Consider the following 22854-nt stretch of genomic DNA (forward strand, 5'->3'; position numbering starts at 1 on the left):
CTGTGCTGAAAGCTGTCTCAGGGGAGATGCTGTCCCTGACTGCTTCTGAATAATGGCCTGAAGGGGCTGCTGAAGGATCTCCTGTGCGTTGGTGGAATATTCACTGATACAGATGTTCTGCTTCTTTTGCTCATAGTTTGTTTCTGAGGGGCATGACAACAGTAAAAGCTATTGACTGCTGAGTTGCTTCATGACTGTGAGGAGGAAAAGTAGAGATTGGCCTGATGCACTTTAGAGCATCTTTGGTAACACAAAGTGGCTGTAAGATTTTACCTGTATGCCAGTTAATCTGACTTCTCTCATGTTACTGTATAGGCTTAAGAAAACTTTCCCTGCTCTGACCAGCCTTGGGGTGGTCAGTGGGGTGCTGCTGACATCCCTGGCTCATTGCAGTGTGTTCTGCCTGTCACCCACTTCAGACATTTAATTCTCAATTTCTTTTATTTTCAGGGATGTTCCGGTTGTGGAAAATGTGATTGCAGTGGAGTAAAAGGACAAAAGGTAAGTCAGCTCTGTCCATTTCATTTTCTTGCCTATTTCAACCACAGGGTATAAAATCCACTGGGAGCTGGGAGAGCCACTGGGTTCAGTGAAGGCTTGCACTGCCAGGGGGCATGGCCAAGGCCAGGCAGTGCCATCAGCAGGGTTTCTGAGCAGCAGCCTCCTCTGTGGCTGTGGCTGCAGAGGGCGGGAGGGCCAGGGCTGGGGACAGGTGAATGCCTTCACTCTGGAGTGAAGCCCCAGCCTAATGTGGCCGTGCCCTCTGTCCTCCCCCATCGAGTGGGATGCTGACCCTTCACTCCCACCTTTCCCTCACCTCATCTCCAGCATCCTCAGTGGGCAGCAGGCTTGACATTCTGACCAGTTCTGGAAATGAGGCAAGCAGTTCAGTTCAGGAATGCTCCTCTCAGCATGCCATGCAGATTGTTCTCCAGATTGGCTGTGATGCATCATAATCAATGCTCCCTGACCAGGGTTAGCCCTGGGAGGCAAAGACTTGCAGTAGGAAGAGGGAGGTTAATGATCAACTTAGATACAGAAAAGTGTTGCAGGTCAAGAAAAAAAATGTAAAACTTTTGACAGAACCTTGCAAATGAGTTTTAAAGTTCCCATTCAGTTATCTAAACTTCTTTTATATGAAAAAGGCACTTCAAAGTCTTCTTTTAAAGCAGTTACAGTGAAGAAAAATTACAGAGCACTTAAGCACTCCGTGAATTCCCCCTGTAAACTACCTGCTTTTGTAAATATTATAGACATTCAACCATCTCCTTATCTCTTCCAATTTTGCTTGTAGAGATTTTAATCTATGATATGTTCTCTCGTGCATGCAAATGTGCTGTACATCTATCATTCTAAATGAATGTAAACCACAGTTTTCTCATCCTGTGGTTGCTTTGGTTATGTGTTATGTGTTTTGAGGTAAGTTGTTTAGGTCACCCAAAGGAATACTTAGAAGAGATGGGGGGGTTGTTTGCTTTTTGTTTTGGGAATTGTTTTGTTCTTTGAAATAAATACACAGCTGGTGTTCTGTGTTGTCTGAAAGGCAATAGCTGCATATTTAGGGATGATGGATTTAAGAATGTCTGTTGGTGGCTTTTCTTTGGTGTTTTCCACAACTAGGAATGTAAATTACTTAATTGGAGGCTCAAGCAAGATAATTTTCTTTGTAACAGAGCATAGATGAATTTGTGATACAGATAAAAAGTGCCAAGGTCTGGAGCATCATTCAGATGGAGTCTCCTTTTTTAAATGACCCATTAATGTCTGTTTAATAAAAGTCAACTATATATTGAAAACAAATACAGCAAAGATTTGGTAAAGGTTCAAAACTCTGAATTTATTCCTTGAAAGCTTGATCTTATTGTTCAGTAACAAGTACAAATGAGTCACGGTAGAATGAAGGAGACATGTTATAACCCTTTTGTTGAAAGACATCAGTTTTCAGTTCATAAGGTATGCCAGCATCTTGTAACAAGATAATTTAAAAAAAAATGATAGCTTGGGGAAATAAATAGTATTAAGCCTTATGCTTCATTTATTTCCAGCTGTGTTCCTTTCTGTTTGCTAGAGCTTTTGTTGGCATTTTTCATTTGCATAGTCCAGAGAACATCTCAAATGTTCTGTTTAAAAGAAATAGATGCTTGTCTGATATGCTAGAATCCAAAACTACTTCACATTAATGTAGGCTGTTTAAAAATGTTGATAAGAGAAAAATATCAGTCCATAGTAACGGAAGACATACTAAGTTCCAGTGTGGCAGTGTGCTCTCCACTCTTCCTAATGGGTTCCATCACAAATTTCTCTGACTTTAAGCAGGTATATAATGAAGTATTCACATAATTTTAGACTTTGTAGGAAATGTAGTTATTGACATTAGAGACATCTGGACAAGTGAATGTCTATTTATACCTAGAAAACAACACTGAAGACAGGCATTTGAAGGTATTTTGGAATGTATTTAACATGCATAAATCTGGTTCAGATCAATGCTTGCTCATTATGTTAACTCTGTTTAGAAGATATTTAAGATTTTGAACAGAAAACTGAGTTTTATTTTTAAAATATCTGCCCCCTGCCCTTCAGCCCTGTATAGTTTTTATCCCGATTCATTACATTTGATATCTGTCTAGAGTAAGGAAGAGCCTGCCACTTGGTCCCAGGCCTGGAGACAGAACCTGGTGAGGGAGAGTAAGGGGATCATCCTTCCTGCTTGCCTCTGTAATATTTCTGTAAATGGCATTTCCAACAAATGCATTTGGATTTGGTCCCTGCTAAACGTGGTTCCCATTAACACACACATCAGTAATGGTACCTGTTCCTTCAAAAATCTATGTGAATGTTTCTTAATCAGAGGAGAGATTAGAAAGACTGATTTTAGCCAAGATCTGGGCTCGGAGAAGGCTGCCATGCTCAGCTCCTGTGGTACCCCAGGAGACCACATAAAAGAACATCTGCTCTCCCCTTCTCATGTGGGAGGACATATCCACTCTACCCTCCACCATCCACAGCCAGCATTCTGCCTGCCCTGGAAACCCTTTTGATCTGGCTTCCATGTCATGCAGAAGTGCACAAATGCTGAAGGGCCTTTTCCAATCCTCTCACACCACTTCACTGCCATGGGAGCCCCGGGAACTGCGGAAGTGGGTGCTGGGTTTACTCTTTAATGCCTTAATTATTAACATCTGGAGAGATATTTCCTACTCTAGTGTGGGAAGAAGTTCCAGACCCAGGAGTTCCAGACTGGGGTTCAATTGAAATTCATTTGGCCAAATAATCATATTCATGATCTCATCAGAAAAAGTGCTGAAAATGGTATTTGACTTAAAAGCTGTGAAATGACTGGGAAATAGTACCCAAGAGCATTTCAGACATGGAAGAGTAAATCACATTGCCATATTTTTCTCTCTCCTTTGAGAATAATTTCATCAATATGATGGCCATATTTAGAGTACATTTAAAATATTCTCTCATCAGACTGTTTCCATGAAAATTGCATTTCTATGCCAAACTCCTTTAACATGACTCATATGTTATCAAGGGCATATAATTGACAAATTCTAAGGGTTTTCATCCCTGTCAGAAAATTCAGCAAGTGAATGTAATTGCAACAGATGGCCCTTATCCTATAAAGCCTTTATTATTACGCTGAACATCAAGCTGTTGTTTTAAGCTATATAATGTCAAATATCACATATTTTCCAAACAAAAGGTACAGAAATTTTAAAAAAACATAATATTGCTAAAATAATAAATAATACCATACTGTTTTCCATTAGAGAGATTAACCTAAAACATCTTTGTTTATTACCTCATACTTTTTTTTTGGTCTTCAGCATAATAACTTGACTGTTCTCTTAAACCTCACTAAAGTGTGAGATCTGTTTAAACTGATTAGAGTGTTGAATGCTTGCCTGCATTTTATTGAGCTACTCAGAAGAAGACTGAAGCTATGTTTACTCTTTTATGCCTACCTAGATTTTGAGAACAATTTCAAACAGCTGTCTAGATAAGAAGTGATAGCTGTTAGTGTGTGCAGAAAATCATGTTAAGCATTTAATTACCATTCAGAACAAAGACTGCTCAGAGATGAGTAAAATTCTCCATGCACTGACTTCTTCTAAAAATGTTCCATCTCTCATTCATGACCATTTGAACTACTTTTATTCTGTATCAGAAACAAGTGTAAATGGAGCCAACACTGGAACGTTGCTGTAAATAATATAGAATGATTAATCTTCTTAGACTTATCAAGTTAGAATGCACTGAAGTAGAAATCCTCATTCTTTAGTATAAATATTTTGTGATGATTTCACTGTCTCAGCATTACCCACTGAGAGCTGAAGTCAACAAGAATATCAAACATGCTTTTGTCATTGAGCATGAAGTATTGCAATTTAAAAAAAAAACTTTGCTAGATAGAAGATAAGAATAGAATTAACTCTTAATGTACTGCTGGTTTTGACATTTTTATTGTTTGAAAGGAGGAAAACTTGAGCAAATAACATAATTTTGGCTTATATTTGTTTCCCTTATTCTGAGGCTGTATCTGTATTATTATGCCTACATAAATTTGAATTCTCTGTTTGCCTTGATGGGTGCATCACTCATGTGTGCATTGACCATGCTGCAGAAGTACACAGACTGGCTTTGCTTGAGGTATTTTGGATCTGGAAGCCAGGTAGCTCTGACTTAGACTGAGAGTCACTGGGACATCTCTGGAGTTCCCCATCAACAGGGGCAGGGACCAGTGTTTTCTCTCCTGCACACTTCTACAGCCTTAAAAATCTCAGATGGTTTTGGTGTATGCAGGGTATTGTGCTTCTGCCTTTGCTCTGTATAATGAAGAGTTGACTGTTGCAGTGAATTTTTTTTTAGGTTTACCACACTGGGAGGACCTTTGAGGGTTTTCTGTCATTTTACATATCAAAAGATAGAGCAGAAGTATTTCTAATATTGATGATTTAACACAATATAAACCCCTTTGTTGGAGACAAGCCCTGGCAGTCAGAGGAAGATCACTATTAAGTACTTTGAGTTTCCTTGAAAATATATCAGAGGTAGCAAGTCAGTTCCTTTAGTGGAGCAAATCAGTAATCATTATGCCTATATTTTCATAGTCAACCTTTATTATATCTTTTAGAGTCAAAAATGTTAATTTTTTGTTAATCACTTTTCATTGACACTGCTTGGTTTTAGTAAGCACTGCTCAGTGTTCCTATTGAAATCCCCTGAGAACAAGAGGACACAGTCTCAAGCTGCACCAAGAGAAATATAGGTTGGATATTAGGAGAAAGTTTTTTAGTGAAAGAGTGATAGAGTACTGGAATGGTCTGCCCAGGGAGGTGGTGGAGTCACCATCCCTGGATGTGCTTAAAAAAAGATTGGATGTCTTTAAAAAAAGCCTGGATGTGGCACTCAGTGCCATGGTTTAGTTGAGGTGTTCGGGCATGGGTTGGACTCGATGATCTTGAAGGTCTCTTCCAACCTAGTGGTTCTGTGATTCTGTGAAGTGGCTGCTGTAGGAACTTGGAGTCCAGCACCAGTTTGTGCCTGAGTTGGAAATACCTTGAACAGGGGACGTTAAGGAAACCTCAGCCAAACAATGTACTCTGGAGATGGCCATAAAATTGGAAAGAGGAGTGACAGGCAATGTGGGAGGCAAAATGTGTCTGCAGTCTGGAAAGGGCTAATAGATAACATGAAATCATTTAATTATGCCTGAAGGGGCAGACTCAGAAAACAGTAATAAAATAAACAGAGATACTGATCAGCTGCAGATCTGATGTTCTACAAGGAAACTTGGGATTCATATTTATGAAGTTCGGGATATTGTCACAATGGCTTTTGTCAGTTCTGCTTTGACAGCAGTATATTTTTATTTATTTATCCTTTACTCTGAGAAAAATAATCTGTTGAATTCAAATCAGGGGAAAAGAACATAATTTTTCATTAAGAGGTCGGCTATTCTTGAAAAGAACAAAATATCAAACAAGTTTGAATAATATTGACTGTTATATGCTAAATGTTTAAAAGTTGTCTACTCTTTCAAAGCTGTCAGACCAAACTGCTAAGTGGCATCTAAAACCATCAGCTTAGTTTTAAATAGTTATAGGAACCATTTGTCCCAATTGTCTCTAGCAGTGTTTTCTATGTTAAGATACATTTTTGCACTCAGTACACTGGGTATCTGTTGAGATTAATACAAACCAGTGGATTACACTGATCAATTTATCTCTATGGAGAGAGGGCTATAAAAGCAGTAGTATTATGTGCTGAGACATGCTCATATTTAGTTTTCAGAGCTGTCTTCTGAAGGTATTCACAAAGTAATATTTCATTTGGCACAATATGACCTTTTAAGCAGCTGTTGCTAGATGCACTGTCTTTGATTTTAAGGGTATTGGCACAATGAGCTCAAGCTCTCTTCTTTATGGAATAAAACAAGCTCACAGAGCTTGATTTTAAATTTGCACAACTGTTAGTGTCTGCCTTCACTATGGTTTCTTGAAGGATTGCAGGGCCTTAGCTTGATCCGAAGTATGTGAGCCTCCAATGAGTTAGTCACGTTTCCCCAGTGTGAGATGTGAGATGTAAGATATGAAAAGATGTGTAAGATCTCTGCTGCTCTGAAATCTTCATGCTCAAGAAGTGGAGCTGCCCAGTGCCTGTGTAATACCTGTGCATAATTTGAAATCTTCCCAAATTTAAAATTATGTCTATACAGGGTCAATATCTGCTGACTAGATACATATTACAAAACCTTTGTCCTGTGCAGTTTGTCAGTATCTGGTCTAATTGCCCACTAAAACTCTGATGCTGCAGGGGTTTGTTGGTGTAACTTAGGAGTCTGGGACAGCAAACCCTGGGGTACAGCAGGAGCTACATTTTGTAGTTAATCCTTTAAGTTTCTTTAAATAATCCTGCTCTTAAATTTATATTCTATTTGCTGGGATCCCAGACCAAGACAGACATTAAAGTAGACAGTTCTGTGATATGTCAGTTCCCACACAAGAATTTAATCCTCAATGCACTTAATAATAATCAGTTTTTGTGTACATTTTCTCTGTAGCAATATCCACAAGAGGTGACCTGGGTGTATATAATTATCACTAGGGAACCACAGTAATGTGGTATTTAATGTGGTCTTCTTAAATCACTTTCTGGTCTTTCTAGCCAAGGGCAAAACGTGGTTTGGGAAATTGGTGTTTTTTTGTTTTATTTTTTTAAATCTCATAGCTCATGGTAGTTGTTTGCTTCCTTTCTCTCAGCTACTTCTTACTTCAGATTTTAGACTTATGCTTTCAGAGAAAGGTCATAACTAAGATTAGTCACTGAAAACATCTGGCCATATGATGTTGGCCTTCAGAAAAGCAGATCTGGATTTTCTCAAAGTTTGGATTTCATTAAGGAAGGGTAAAAAGGAAAATTTTATACAAAGTTCTCAAAACCACTTCCAGCAGAAGCAATAGCAAAGCTTGTAACAGTATATGCCTGGAAGGAGACAGAACAGTAAGAAGCAGCATGAAAGTGGAATTTTCAAAGAGGAAACCTGAAGTAGCTGCTAAAGGAGTGATAGTGGAGCACTTTATCACACAGGGAAGTTTCTAACCTGCTGGAGAACATATTTAGTTTAGCCACAAAAGAAGTTTAATATCACAGTAGGAGCAAAACCAGTTGGGAAACTATATTTAAGAGATGTTGAAGAGGATTTACATTTTTTTTCAAGTAACTACAACACCTGAGAAAGTGTTGTACACTTAAGCTACAGAGTAGTTAATTGAAGTATTGATAACATAGCAAAGAGAGTTCAATTAAATGGTGAAAATAATGACCAGCTTTCAGCAATGAAGTGTTCTCTTATGTAACGTTTAACAGCAAGAGAAATGCAAAATCAAGGTAAAGCCAAGGGAAAAGAAACTTTGACTCCTGTCTGGAAAATCATGTTTATATCTCTTAGAATATTTAAGAGTGATTATAATGGCAAAATGTACTCATAAATTTTGTAGCTCTTAAAGAAAGCATGTGACAGCTTCCACCGAAATTCATCTGGAACATTTTTAAATGTATTGATATGCCAACAAAAATAATTCTCACCAAGGCTTGTGTCAAAGTTCAGTGTGCACAGTGTACTGAGCTCAGTGAGCACAGTCACCAGCATCAGATGGGGTGTTCTCTCACTCTTTTCTCACTGACTGTAAACACATGCAACAAAAGCATTTCATGGCTAGTTAGCAGAATACTTAAAGCCTTGAGGGGGTTTAGTAACACTTAATTTTGTTAGGTTTGCTCGAGTGGCAAGCAAAGTCTGAAAGACAGTGTGGAACTGCAAAATAAATGGCTTTAAGTGGTAGTGATGGAGGGAATGGACTGTTGGTACAGAGGAGCAGTCTAAAATGCCCTCTGGCTCCAATGTCAGTAGTTAGATGAAATAAAGAGAGGAATACCAAAGGCTTGTACAGCAAGCAATGAACAGAGAAACCAGTGCTGCCTCCATCTGTATGGCAGCACCTTTAATGGGATCGTGAGTTAAGGATGTGATCACAGCACCTCAACTCAAACTTAGTCTCTGTCTGAAAATGTGGAAATAGAGGCTGGAAATCCAGTAAGGACACGTCCAACCCCGTGAAATTCCTATAAAAGGATCTCTGTAGGAAGTTCTAGTATTAAATGCAGTGAAATAAGCAGTCAAGGCAGGAGAAGTGAGTGACACCTTTCCCTCATCAAAAAAAGGGGGAATCTAGTGTTTGTGAAGCTCTCCGGAGTATGAGCTTTAATAGCAAGGCTGCCTTTGCCGCAGTCTGCGGCTGGGCTCCGTTCGGGAGCAGGAAGGAGAAGGGCTGGAGGGCAGGGCTGTGCCCGGGCTGGCGGTGTCCCAGCAGCCGGGCTGTGTCTCTTCCCCGCGGGCTCCTCTGGGTGGCAGTCAGACATTGCGGGTGTCCTTTATTCTGACCGGCCTCTTCACGTGTCCCTGTCCCTTTTTTTGGGCAGAAAAACCTTAAAGCCACCTGCTCAGCAAAACACCAACTTCTGGCTGACATTTACTGACAAAGATACTGACATGATCTACAATGACAAAATATGAAAGATACTTGTTTTCATTATTGTTAATGATTATTGCATCTTTATTAACTTTATTGCCTTAGGCTGAACAACCCTGGTATTACAAAGATATATATTGTCGTGTCTGTTTTACAGTGGATCTGGTTGAATCAAGAGACAATTAAATGAAGAAGCACTGATTGACACTTCTGAGACACTCATTGTGTCACAATGTTGTCTGCCCTGTCATATTTACGTGATTAAAACTCAGAAGCCAGAGTATTTCCTCTATTTTGTGGAAAGGTATTTTACTCCTGTGGAACTTTCAAAATGTTTTAATCCTTAGAAATGCCATTTCCAACCTGACTTAAAAAAGCAGCTAGACTAGCACTGTCTCAAATAGTGCTGTCTGTCGCATGCCCTCAAGAAATGAGTAGCTCATTATGAGAACTTTATTGCAGTCTGTACTGTCCAGGACCAGCTGCCCATGTTTTTACTATTTATGGAAGAGGTTATTTTCTGTAAATATGTCCATGACGAACCTTTGGCAAGAGAATAAAACTTGCATGTAATGTCACATTTCATTCCCAGTCTAGGATCTGAACAAAAATAAATTAAAAACCCAGAGAAGTTTAAGACCCTTTTTCCCCCCCTGCTGTTTCATCTTTAAATGTGAGCCTTTAAACAATGCCAAATGCAAACAAATGCTAAATAATTTTCATTAATGAAGTAGGAAGGGTGTGGAACATTTTTACCCCTTATATTCTTGGACCTTCAACACTGGAAGTGATTTAATACAATGTGTAATAAAACAAAGGAAGAGTTACTCAGACCTAATGTATTCAACAGATGATTAGAAGGGGTGGGAAATATAGCACCCTTTTGATTCAACCTGTATGCAGGTGATAGAACTTCCTTTTTCTTTTTACAGTGCAAACACATTTGTCCTTCAAACATCCTCTTCCCTTATGATTCTTTGAGGCTCTTATGTTCCCCTGAGTGACTCTAGCTGATGAGAAGAGGTTCCTTGACTGATGTGTGACAAAAGATTTAAAAAATAAAATAAAGTTGGAGAACCTCTTGTGTACCTTTGCAAAAAGGTTTGTGTGACTTCCTTCTGAAACACTGAAACATCATAAGGTGTATTGTTGTGTTGGGCTTTTTTTCCTTTTTTTTTTTAAATCAAGAAAAGTTTAAACAAAAAGACAGCCGCATACTTTGATGTTGAACTGCCAAACTCTGCAGGCAGACTTCCCGAGCTGGAGATAAAGTTTAGTTGCTTTCAGTCATCTTCTTCTCTCTCATATTCTATTTCTGTACTTCATATACCATGCTCTCAATCATGCTATGAATGAATATGTACCCCCTCAGCATCCCAGCTACTTTGGATCTGTAGCATTTATCTACGCTGGAATGCAATATCGCACAATGAACCAAAGACATGCAAATACAAGGAGTATTGAGAGCTTGAGGTAAGACTGTACATGGCTCAAGAAGTCCTAATATATGAACTTTGGGCAGCTGCACTGAAAAAACTGACTACTACATTTGGACAATGAGGAATATAACTATGGGTCAAGGAAGAAGAGGAATTGCATGAGGAAGACTTCTGAATTATGTAGGGAGCAGCTCTTACTTATAGTTGGTTTAACTGAAATTGCATGATGTTGATACAATTGATGAGGAAACCAGTTGCTTAGCACTGATTAAATAATAGCCATGATTGGCTTCTGAATGTTAATTTTACTTCACTCACTTTACTTCCTATTCAGCTTCTGAATTTCTTTGAGACACACTGTATATCCATGCACTTGAGCACCAGCTAAGCACATAGATACTGATATGTAGGGGAAAGGATAATCAAAGATTGTTATTTCTATTTTTATACTCCTGGGAAACACTTAGCAGCTTCCTGAGGAATGTTCTGTACAGCCATGAGGTGCCACAGAAATATGCTTTTGGTCTAAGCATTCTTTAGGAGGCAGAGGCCCAGGCTCAGTCCCTTAACCTTAAACCTGAAAAGCCCTCTAATGGCATGTTTATATCAATGGAGTCACTATTGGAGGTTTGGGCTCATCTTGGATCAAGCTGCAGAGGTTCCCCAGTGTTGTGAATTCATGACCCTTGAGAAAGGATACTTTCATAGTAAGAGGAGTAATCCTGCCAGGGAGTGGAAAACCACAGTGAGATTTGGTGATCAGGGTGCCTGCCCCATGGTATATGAACCTGTATGGGTGAATTAAGGGTACAGCACTGGCGTTCGCTCCATAAATAGCTGCTTGCCAGTGTCCTCCCCTCAGAATGCAGCCTGAGAGCCCATTTGGCTGTGGCACTGGAGGAGTCCCACAGGAGCAAGTCACTGGGGAGGAGCAGAGGGAGAAGGAGATGCAGAGTGAACACCATGGCAAAGAGGTAATGGGGAAGAGAGTGCTGGTCCCCACTCTGGTCCCCCGAGAGCTGCTGGGGTGGCCCTTTGTTGTCACACATGTCAGAGTGTAGTGTAGAGCAGCCCTGGTAGTGCTGGAGGTTGCTCAGGGCCTCAGGCAGCCTGGCAATGTGAAACTGTCATGGCTGCTCCTTCTGCTGGCAATGCCAAAAATGCTGCACTAGTGTTTTCGTGGGACTGAGTTCTTTCAGATACTTCCTGGCAATGAAGAATCCAGATTTTGCTGACTCTCCCCTCCCTCTGTCTGCCTTAGCCCCTCTTCCACTCCACTTACTGTCAGGAACTCGGCTCCAAAACTTCTGGGTGAGCCAAGATCTTTACAGAGCTCCTACACAGATTCTTTGCATGTCTGCAGAGTTATGTTTGTGTAATTAATTGCTTGTTACTTGTGTGGCTCCAGAACTGTATAGCTGTGGTGCAGATAGATTCTGCTGAAGAATGTGCAGTGGGAATTTTGTAATGTCAAACATGCTCAGTGCATTTGAGGACACATCTCCTGTAAGCATATAGCAGTAATTCTGCTTGACTGATATCCACCTCACACTTTCAATAAAATACTAAAAATGCTAAGTGCAGCTGAGGACAAACAGATGACATTTATTGTACATGTTTATTTTATTCCTGACATATATTCCGGGCCAGTGCTCCCTCTGGTGGTTAAAAATACCATTTTAATAAAGAATTGGCTATTCTCTGTGTCTTCTCTAATGTAATACTGAGTAACACTGAGCCAATTACAATTCTCTAACACATGTTTAAAAGAGTGTTGAGAGAAACACTGTGACTTGAAAGCCACACTCAACAGTGCTGTTTCCCACTGTGGGCTGTAATTGTTGTAATTACTGGTCCAACACCTTGGAGCCAATTCACTGAGTGCTTGTAGATACATCAGCTGAAGGAACAAATACAGACCCTGCGCTCACCTCTCACGGGGCTGGGGATGGGCTGGGTAGAAACCATGCAGTCCATTGCTGGGGATTTCATGAGGTCACACTGGAGCATCAAGGTGTGATGACTGTTTTGAATGGCAGCTTTTCCTCTTAACAATCAGGCTTTTTTTTTTTAAAGTCTGTTTGGAAATTGCATTGCCAGTTTACATCTTGAAACAGTTGCATTTCTTTGCCAAGTATGCCCCTGGTAGAATTTCAGTTCCTGAATGTTAACTTTTGGGAACAGGGTAGCACGTGTGTTTGTGGGAAGAATTCTGAGTTTATAACACATTGGAGTCAGCAGTGACAGTGGTCTGAAGACAGCCCTCTGCAAGGCCAAGGGTTTGTTGGCTCCCAGCTCAGTTTCCCTTGCAGTGAAGGCACAGCTGGGGAGCTGTGGTGGAGGAGCTCCAGCAAACCCCACTGTGCTGGTGTGAGAAACTGCTCTAGCTCCATTCCACCTGTGTCCTTGTGTCCTGCTGTGTGCTCCTCACATGGGCTTTGGCAGCTGCCCCGCCACCTGGCTCAGCTCACAGAGGCCAGACCAAGCTCACTCACTAGAGAAAAGGGGAGTAAATTTAGTGAGCTGAACTGGCTGAGGGAATCATACCAGGTGGTGTAAAGAAGGGTGAGGTGGCACCATCCCTTTAAAAGAAGAGCCATCTTTGCTGGGTAGATCAATTGAGCTGCCTTGTGATATCTTTCCCTTAGACTGAGCTGTATGCCTTTCCAGCTGAGGGACAGACACGTGTCTGTCCTGCTGTTTCAGCTGCTGGGGGATCTCTGGCAGAGGCAAATGTTAAGAATTGAAGCATCTTTCAAATGGCTTTGGGAAGATCTACACATTATTATTCACCATGTTCCTGAGTCTCAGGAGAGCCTGAGAACATCATATTTGTACAAACACAGACACCCTGTGAGCCCACACTTTGGGAAGCAGCTGATTTATATCCATGTTACCAGTCTCTCAAGCCTAAAACCTCCCAGTGCAGTAGTCCCTAGGCAAAGTAATAGGGGAAATAATTTATAATGGGGTGGTGATTATTTCCTCCCCCTCAGCCCTTGATATAGTACAGCTGAACCTTCTGAAATGACTTACTTTATGTGACTCTCTTGCTTAGCAATCTGTGGTTGTTCCATGTGCCAAACAGCATTTCATGGCTAATTTGGAAGGGTAGGTGTCAGAAAAAAACTCCATCAGGTCATGCAGTTCAGCTCTTAACAGGTTCATGTCTGCTTAGAAGTCTATTCAATTTTAATTTGAACTACCTAATGCAAAGGAATTTCACAAAAGCTGAGCTAACACAGACATTTTGCTTATTAAATGAGTACAATGGTGACCGAGCACTTGCTCTTTTACGTAGCACCTCCACATTTTCAGCAGTTAAGTGGCAGAATATTCATTTTTGTGAGCTGAGTAATGTGTTCTCCTTTGTGCTTTCTGACAGCTTGCATTGAATCAGCAGAGGTACAGATGACATGGTTACATCTGTTTCAATTTTTGAGTCTCATGAATTGATTTGTAAGAAGCAGAAGCTCTTTCAATATTACTTGCCAAGATTTTGCAGCTGTGAATATTGGAACTTGAACAATACATAGCCCTTGCAGTCAGAGTCTCATGCTCTTCATGCATCACAGCTAGAAATCTCAGAGCTGAGAAAAAAAAAAGTGGGGTAGCAGTGATGACCTGGTGCTTGCCAATTTATACAGTGTATGTGCTTAATGAGTTGCAGCATGAATGTAGCACAAGCACTTTATTGTTGGGCTGCTTGGCTGGAAATTTGAATGAAGGAAGGAACAGGCAGGCAAGCAGGGGAAGGATGCCGCAGATCAAGTGTTTCCTTGCAAGGTCAAGGCATCTTCAGGACATGCTTATGTCTGTTGTGTACAGCATAACAAGTGATAGCTCCCTGTGATCTCAAAGTTCCAAGTGAGCCACCTCGGGTAGGAATGCAGCAGTGGGACTGTTGTTACCTCAGTGGTCTGTGGGGTCTGATCACCTCAGTGACATTAGCATAGGATTTTACAGTTTAAGGATGTAGAGTTTCTGTACTGTCTTGTTCCCTGTAGGTACTCTGAATTTTACTGAAATTTAGTGTAGTATCACTGATGCAAAAAAAAAAAAAAAGATGGAAGTTTGTACTAACTCAAACAAAAGTATTGAAGTAAAAGCTTTATTTGTTTGTCCTTACAAATGCAGGCACCATTAGTTTTCTCAGGCTGTAGTACAAAGAAGAAGACTGATGCCTGGACTAAAGAAAGGAAATGGAGCCCAGAAGGCATCCCTAAGGTCTCTTACTGGATCTCAATGGAATAGGTTGCCCTAACTTCTCTGAGTGTCCATGGGTGGCATAGAGAAGTAAAATCCTATTAATTGTCTAGCCTAAAACTGCAGAAATTTGGACTTACGAACAATCTTTAGTTTGGACTATTTACCCTGAGCTTACTTTGCAGTAAAATCAATTGGGAAGGCAGAGTAGAGGGAGAAGTGTTAGCAGTGTGTAAGTCCATGATTCCCAACAGGTTGCATGCAGAGAGGGATCCAGCAGCTCTCAAATGTTCAGTCTCTTTTATGTTTCCTTCCTTCTTGAAAAAAAATGAGCTCAGTTCCAGAAAGAGAAATCATGAGTCTACAGGCTTTGGGGTGGTACAGACCTCCACGTGCTCAGGAGTTATATTTTCCAGGCTTTGGAACATCCAGTACCTTGACTGGGTGTCCAGAAGTTCTGGACAAATAGCCAGTTGTTTTTCTTCTTGGCCTAACAGTTTGAGTAGGAAAATAAAAATGTTTCCAGGGAAACCTCAATGTATCTTAGCTCAAAGTGACTTGTTGTGCTCCTCCAGCTGTTTTACCCCTCAGACAGGGCAGCCTGGAAGGTTGAAGATAGCCTTAAGAGAACTGACTATAGTTGCCTTTGAGGTTGCAAATTTTTATGTATTTTAAGCCTTTGGGTAACCTCCTTGGCCAGCTGAAGCAGTCATTCCCTTAGGAAGTGATTTACAGGCCCTTTTACAGATCCAGAATGGTCAAAAGGACCAAGTGAAAGTCTGATCTGTAAAGCTCAGTTTTAACTTCCCTTAGGAATGGAGGAAAGACTATTTTTCTGCGTTGCAGGGTGCAGTGGTTCAAAGTGAAATCCTCAGGGGCAGAACTTCTGAGTGCAGGTGGTGTGAGCCATGTTACACATTGCTTATGTGAGTCACCTATGGTGCACAGGGGGCATATTTCTCTGTGGCTGTCAAAATAATCTCATTTTCTTCTCATTTGCACATATTGTACATTCCTGCAGCAGTGGAAGACCTTCTTGTAGGTACTTGGGTGTCTTCTTCCTTAGCCTATCTCACAGCAGGTCATGAGAGCAAGTGCCCAGGATTCAGTGGGAAATTCTGGTCTGAATGGCAGAACAACTGATGAAGAATGCTTGTGACAGCAGTGCAAATTAGCCAGTCAAAGTATGGGTTTATGTTAAACTCTTTAACTTTACAGATATATTTCAGATTGTTAATTATTTCAACATTCGTTCAGAGACCTCCATCATGATGCATTCTTCCTTCAAATATTTTTCAAAACAATTTTAGTTACTTTAGAACTTGGACTTTGTACCTCTACAGCTGACCTAGAAACATATTTCTCCAGCTGTTCTGATGTTTGCTTTGTTTTGCTTTGTTTTCTGGTCTAGCTCACTGCTTCAGATCTGGCTCAGACCAAATAAAGAATTCTCAAACCATGATAAAGAATATTGGGAATTAAATAGAGGAGGTCATGCCATTTCAGCACTTCAAGGAACTGTTTGCCTCAGAAAGTACTCTTATACAGAAAATTTTATTTTTGTGGGGAGATGGAGAGGAGAAGCAGCAGGATATTTTTTTCTATCAGGAATTTTAAATAAATTAATGCTATTTTGATTTTACTCCCTTGTGCTCTTATCATCTCAGTTTGAGTTTTCTCCCTCCCTCCTTGGCCCTGTTCTTCATACCCATCAATAATGTCCCTTTCCCCTTGTCTCTTCATTTTAACAAAATCCTGGACAAGGAACTAAGAAACAACATCAGCCCAGTAATTCCACAAATTTTCCAATTCCTCTCATCTTCTGACACTATAGCACCATGTCTGCTGGTTATCACTCAGTTTCCTCTGTCTGCATGTCATAACTTTTTCATTGCAGGATGCCTGTTATACTTCCTGGACAAATGAGCTCTCCAAGACTCCAATGTTCTCATGTGTGCTCAGTCCTCAGCTGACCTCTAAGTAGCCAGCATATTTCTGGGAATTTTTGTCCTCAACAAACAGGAGAAAAGTAATTCCTAATTGCCATCCTGAAATTAAATGATAAATTGGTTGTTAATAACGAGATGCAATTTCGTCTGTCACTGTTTCACCGAAAATCCTTAAGTCTCTGTACTCTCCTTTTATGTGTGTTCTGAACATTGTTAATTTTATTTTCTTTTTGCAATCCTTTGAAAATGGCTCTGTTTTGAGTTTCTTATGCAGGTGCCATGTTTTTAGCTGTTGTCCAAACTTGTAAAACTTCTTCTTTTCAGTTTCACACTAACCTTTTATTCATCCAATATTCCCACAGTTTTTGACAGGATGAAGTGTTTCTGCTCATTTCATATCAGGCCTTGAAAGGACAACTTTGGTTACTTCCTGCATGGAACCAGTGGCTTTTGATTTGCTTGATTTGCTGTTTCCAGGGATTGACATGCATACATTTTCCCCTCTCTCCCTACGTGTAGGTTTTGCATCCTTTATTCAGATAGTGTTCCTGTTGGTTTCAGTGGGAGTGGAAATATAGTTGAATGTATAATAGCTGCAATATTGATCTAGAATGTGGATAGGTTTTCTGCCTCTACCTTTATCTGATTTAAATACATTTGGAACTATAGAGAGAGGGACAGTACAGATGTCCCATACAACATGAAAAGAGAATCAAAAGGATAACACATATACAAATGTAGTTTTGTGTTCAGCTTCTTGGGAGGATCCTGTATCTTGAAGCACCCTGTTTCCGAACCACCCTGAAATTCAAGTACAAGTGACAAACCTGGTCTCCAAAACCTGCTGTGTATTAGAAGAGTGGTGTTTACCATTCACACACTAGTTCACCAAACAGTGATATTTGTGGTTTTCAGAAATTTAGTTGCTGATTTGAGCTGTTAGATTTTCTTCTGGGACTTAGCAGCCTCTCTGGAGGAATGCAGGTAGGTTTTATTAGAGGTAAAGTGACCTTCCTGTTACCAGGAGAATAAATCTGCTATGAAGAGTGCTATCCAGGAAAAAAGGTTTAACTAATATTTAAAGAGTGCTTTTGTGTTTTGCCACACTCAGCCCCTGCCAATTTATTATTGAACCTAATATTGAAACTATTATTTAAATTTATTGAATATGAATATTTATTTATTTATTATAATCCTTCTTTCAAGTACCAACATGAACTCTTTGCTTTCACATCTAGCTTCTTGCCACTTACCAGGTTTCTTGAGCACAGAAATGGGATATGTGAGTTACTTGAAGAAGGAGCTTCAGTTGTGTAGTTGTGTCCTGGGTTGACTATATGATGCTTTTATCCCCAATCGTCTCATTCTGTTTATGTTGAATAATAATAAGTTTTGTACCTTTAAGAGTGTTACAGAGAGTGAAGGGGGAGAGAGAAGAAGCGCGCAGTTTGTTTTCAGACACTGCACTCACTCCTCCACATTCCTGCTCCTGACTGTGTTGTCTGCGGACAGACAGCGGGACAGAGAGCTCTTCTTTTGGTTTTTAGTTAGTGTTAGCTAGCTGGGGCAAAGAAGTTCCCTGGACTGTTTTTCTTCCCTTTTCTTTGGACCTCTTGGAACTGCTCTGGACTGAACACCCAGGAGAGCACCGGCAGCTGCAGCTGTGGCCCACTGGGCCGGCCCTGGCCTGCGACAATTCCAGCACTGAGAGACTGATCAGAGACTGAGTGAGCTGCTGCTTGAACCCGGGGTTTTCTCAGTTTGTCATCTCTTTTAGAGTGGCAAGGGGTCTCATTGTTTTGATACTGTTTTGGTCTTATTGTTTAATAAACAGGGGGTTTTTTTCCACCTTTCTCCAAGGAGGTATTTTTCTTTCCTCCCGGACCAGTTGGGGGGAGGGGCCGATTGGATCTGCTTTTCCCACCGGAGCTCCTTTGGGGGGATTCTTCCCCAAATTTGCTCTAAACCTGGACAAGTTGCTAATTAGTTTTTCTTCTACAGGGAGAAAGAGGCTTGCCGGGACTGCAGGGTGTGATTGGGTTTCCTGGAATGCAAGGACCTGAAGGTCCCCCTGGGCCACCAGGGCTTAAGGTAAGAGCTTCAGCTTTAGTATTCAAAACAATCAGATTTCCCTAAATTGCTGTCTCAAGAAAAGATAAAGCTTTCTCTTTTACTTTTCAGGGTGATACTGGAGAACCAGGACTGCCAGGAACAAAGGGAACAAGAGTGAGTTCTGTCTTACTTTCTTGCAATTCTGATGTCTTTGAGTTTGGCTGCCTTCAATTGCAAGAGGAAGTCTCTGAGTTAATGAATGACATCCTCTTGAGCTGCACAATAATTTCAAAATTCTCACTTTTATCTTTGAATTTCTTGCTGCATTGGGCAGCCAGTACCTTTATTAATTTGCATTGTTACCTGATACTTATCACTGTGTCAACAGCAGTGGTTTTAGTGTGCCTCCTATATCTTCTTGACATACCAAAAGGCTTTTTTCCAGCTTCAGAATGAACCAACCTTATTTCCTCTTTCAAAATTCTTCTTTATATTTGCCATCTACCCTTGAAGCACTCCAGCAGAGAAGCTGACACAGTCATGAGCACATATGTGCTGAAAAGATACAGAGCAAATTAAAGCCAGGGTCAAAGATTTCTTAACTTTGCTAGAAGAGGCTCTGAATATCTGTGATCTTCCTGTTGTCATTTCTGTTAAATGGGGCACTTATATAGCACTTCTTTTAATATATTGTGTTGGCCAGGGCCATACCTGTTGGGTTTTTTTGGGGTGCCAAGCTCTTTCTGAGAATCTTCACATTTCCTAATGTCATGATGAAAGAGGATTCAAATGTCTTGGCCAGTAATGATGCAGACATTTTCAGCTATACCCTCTTGCTCACCAATTCTCAAAATGCCATCTCAGTTTTGTTCTCCTTTTGCCTGCAGTTGTTGCAGCAAATAGAATTTACTGAATTAACTGCAGTTTATGAGGTGTTACAGAGAGGATATTCTGCTAGATGAAGAAATCTGTATTTCAATCCATGATGTTCATGTTGACCTGGGGTATCCTGAGTGTTAATGTAAATTGGCACCTCCTGGCAAATGTATTTGTTTGCTGCAGAGTAAGTAAAATGTATTTTAGCAATTATGAAGTTTGAAAGAAGCAAATGCGCTGTCTGAGCTCAGGATTCCCATACATCTTTTCTGCTTCATAATACATGTTTTAGGAAATGCTGCATGGATGAGTAAGATAATAGTATGAAAATTATGTGCCAACTTAAATGCCTGATTCATTACACTGGAAAGCTGTTCAAGGAGAAAGAATTATCTCAGCTGGTAGGATTTTTGATAGTAAGAATGAATTGATACACTCAAGAGTATGAAAGACAGAGAAGCATCTTTATAGTGTGTTAACATTATCTTCTGCTATGAAGAGATGCCCACAGTAAATTTCATTTTGGAACAATGTTTCTGAGAAGGGAACACCTGTGAATTCCTTTTTACCTCTACATGAGGCTCTGATCTAGTTCTTACTGCTTAAAAAGTTAAAGAAATATAAAAGGTTACTTTCAGTTGTTCATTACTAAGGGGACATAGTGAAGAGATTTTGAAGAATAGAGATATTTTGTCAAGACAGTTTAAATGCTACTGATTTTTGCTGTCAGCATTGGAGATGCAAATTGGGCTGCAGCTTGTCCTTGCTGTTTTTTGGATTTGTTATTTCAGTTTGTGTTTTTCTCAATTGCAGGGGCCCCCAGGAGTATCAGGCTTCCCAGGAAACCCAGGCCTTCCTGTATGTATTAAATATATGGTTTTTACAAGGAATATCAAACTTTTAGTCTGGATCTGGTCTGGATTATTACTAATATTGCTAATTTCTTTCCTTTCTCTTCATGTAGGGCATTCCTGGACAAGATGGCCCTCCTGGTCCACCTGGCATTCCAGGATGTAATGGCACAAAGGTGACATTTGCATATGTTTGTAACAGCATCTTTGTGTTGAAATTAAAAAAACCCCTCAAGCAAATGTTCCCTAAACAAAACCAATTTTTCTGTTCTCCTTAGGGTGAAAGAGGTCCAGTAGGTCCCCCAGGTTTACCGGGACAGACTGGAAGTATGGTAAGTAGATTCTTTCCTGCTTCACTCACTTGTTTTAAGGCTGACTCTTGATATGCAAATGTATCCATAGAAAATGACATTGAGTTTAAGATGTGATGTATACGATATTGAGGAGCAGTAACAACAACTATGTCTGTTTTTTTCATAGGGACCTCCAGGACCTCCTGGAATGAAGGTACATTTTACTCTTAGAGTATTTCTATTCTGCCTCTAACAATAAGAATTTGTGTGATCTCTACACCCTTTAAGACTAGCAGCAGTCTTTACTTAAGGACTGAAAAGTTTTATTGCCTTGTTTCACTTTGTACTCTGTTTTGCACCTCACTAAATAAGGATAGTGGGGTGACCTCCGCACTTTATAACAATTGGACATATGTGTTATTCCATGCAGGTCTTAAAAAGGTAAATGTTATATGGATTACAGCAGAAAAGAAGCAGTATGTGTCATTAATTATGCATAAACACTATGGTGGCCACCCAGTTGGGTATAAAAATTTGGATAGGTTTTATAATTCAAACATTTGGTTTTATATTGGCATTTCATGTATCTAAAAAGTTTCACATGGATGATGTTTGTGGAAGAAGGTCCTACATATACCCACAACATGAGAATCATCCAACACATACTAGACATTTTTCATATAGACAAAAAATCAGACTAGCTAAGTAAGTATCTGAGTGCATTTTGTGAACTGGAGTATGAAGCATTGAATGACATCCAAGAGCCTTTTGTCTTTAAAATGAACAGATATTATCTGGAACTGTAAGCTAAATGTAAGTCTAAAAGTAATCTCAAATTTGTAATGACATGACAACTCAAGTTATTAAAATATCCATTTCTCATACTCTCACATGAAAAGAACTGATTCATTATAGAAACTGAAGTACTCAGATGCTTCTTCCCTAGACATTCATGCATAGGTACGGAACTGAAATAAAATCACTTACCATATTGTAACTTTGTACAAAAACACAGGAGAAATATGATTTTTTCTCTCAAAAGAAGGAAAATAAAGAAATGGATGGCAATCAGAATAATTTTCTAAAGAAAGACTTTCTAAAGTGTATTCCTTTCCTGAAGAAAAAGAACACATAAATGGCCTTTATGTCAAAATTAGGTGTAAGCATGAAGATCTCAGCGGGGGAAGGAGATTGTGAAGGAGATTGCTCCTCTCAGTGGCCAGGCCATATGATCCAGTTGTGTGGTGACACTGTAGTAGTGATAGATTTCATGGAAAAATCATTCTGACTACCCATTACAATACAGGAAATGAGGTATGAAGGTAGTTTTGGTACTGAAATCTCTTCAGGCTGCTTTAGAGTACATTTGGCAATTAAAGTCTTAGCTTTTAATATCTCTATGAGCTGATTTCTAGCTGAATTAAAAGAAATAAGGGGATTTTTTTTTAAGTCAGCTTTCCAAATGATTCCAAAGCATGAATAGCTACAGCTTTCCTCTCCTGGTGAGTTTGAATGTATTTGAATTTATGCTCAAGACTTACACTTTTTCCATTCTTATTATAGGGAGATCCGGGTGAAGTGATTGGTCTTATAGCTCCTGGTGTGCTAAAAGGTGAAAAAGGGTTTCCTGGCCAACCTGGACTGCCTGTAAGTTAAAATGATGTTGGAATAGCAGTGAGTTTCAACTAAAATTGTATCAGTATCATGAAATTACCATGTAAATATCACTTTCTTATGATGTCATTTTAATTTTTCGTAGGGTCCACCTGGAGCTTCAGGTTTTCAGGGACCAATGGGACCAATGGGCCCTCCAGGAGACCCAGTAAGTTTCCTTTCATGGTCATTTGCACTTCACTTAGAGATCTTTATTGCAGGAATGCTCTGGAAATTGTGTGTAGCAGATCTTGATTGGGATTTGGGAAGGATAAGGTGTGATTCCAGACTTCATGTTCAGCCTTCTGAACTCTACCATGGCAGAAATTACTGGGCAACATGGCTCTTCAGTAGCAGCTGCTCCTACAGTCCTCTTCTCTTCTTGCACTCTTGGAGGGTATTTTTGTGGGGGAGAGACTGTAACTCTCCTTGGTCGTCCTTTCCACTCTTCCCCAATTTAATTTATAGAAAATAAACTACATACCAAGCATCCAGAT

The 22854-nt window shown here is 40.0% G+C and overlaps 1 protein-coding gene across 2 annotated transcripts in view; it reads left to right on the top strand.

The window, feature by feature from the left end:
- COL4A1 (collagen type IV alpha 1 chain) overlaps positions 1-22854 on the top strand; it is a 120303-nt gene that overhangs the window by 48104 nt on the left and 49345 nt on the right. For both annotated transcript variants that reach the window (XR_012579140.1, XM_074535968.1), the window contains exons 2-10: positions 451-501; positions 18634-18723; positions 18814-18858; positions 20374-20418; positions 20525-20587; positions 20690-20743; positions 20892-20918; positions 22268-22351; positions 22464-22526. Coding sequence is in view for 1 of the 2 variants with exons in the window: in XM_074535968.1 (XP_074392069.1) it covers positions 451-501; positions 18634-18723; positions 18814-18858; positions 20374-20418; positions 20525-20587; positions 20690-20743; positions 20892-20918; positions 22268-22351; positions 22464-22526 (522 nt within the window). In the remaining variant the exon portion in view is untranslated. The remainder of the gene's footprint in view (positions 1-450; positions 502-18633; positions 18724-18813; positions 18859-20373; positions 20419-20524; positions 20588-20689; positions 20744-20891; positions 20919-22267; positions 22352-22463; positions 22527-22854) is intronic.

The sequence above is a fragment of the Zonotrichia albicollis genome, chromosome 2, assembly GCF_047830755.1.
Source record: "Zonotrichia albicollis isolate bZonAlb1 chromosome 2, bZonAlb1.hap1, whole genome shotgun sequence".
NCBI lineage: Eukaryota > Metazoa > Chordata > Aves > Passeriformes > Passerellidae > Zonotrichia > Zonotrichia albicollis.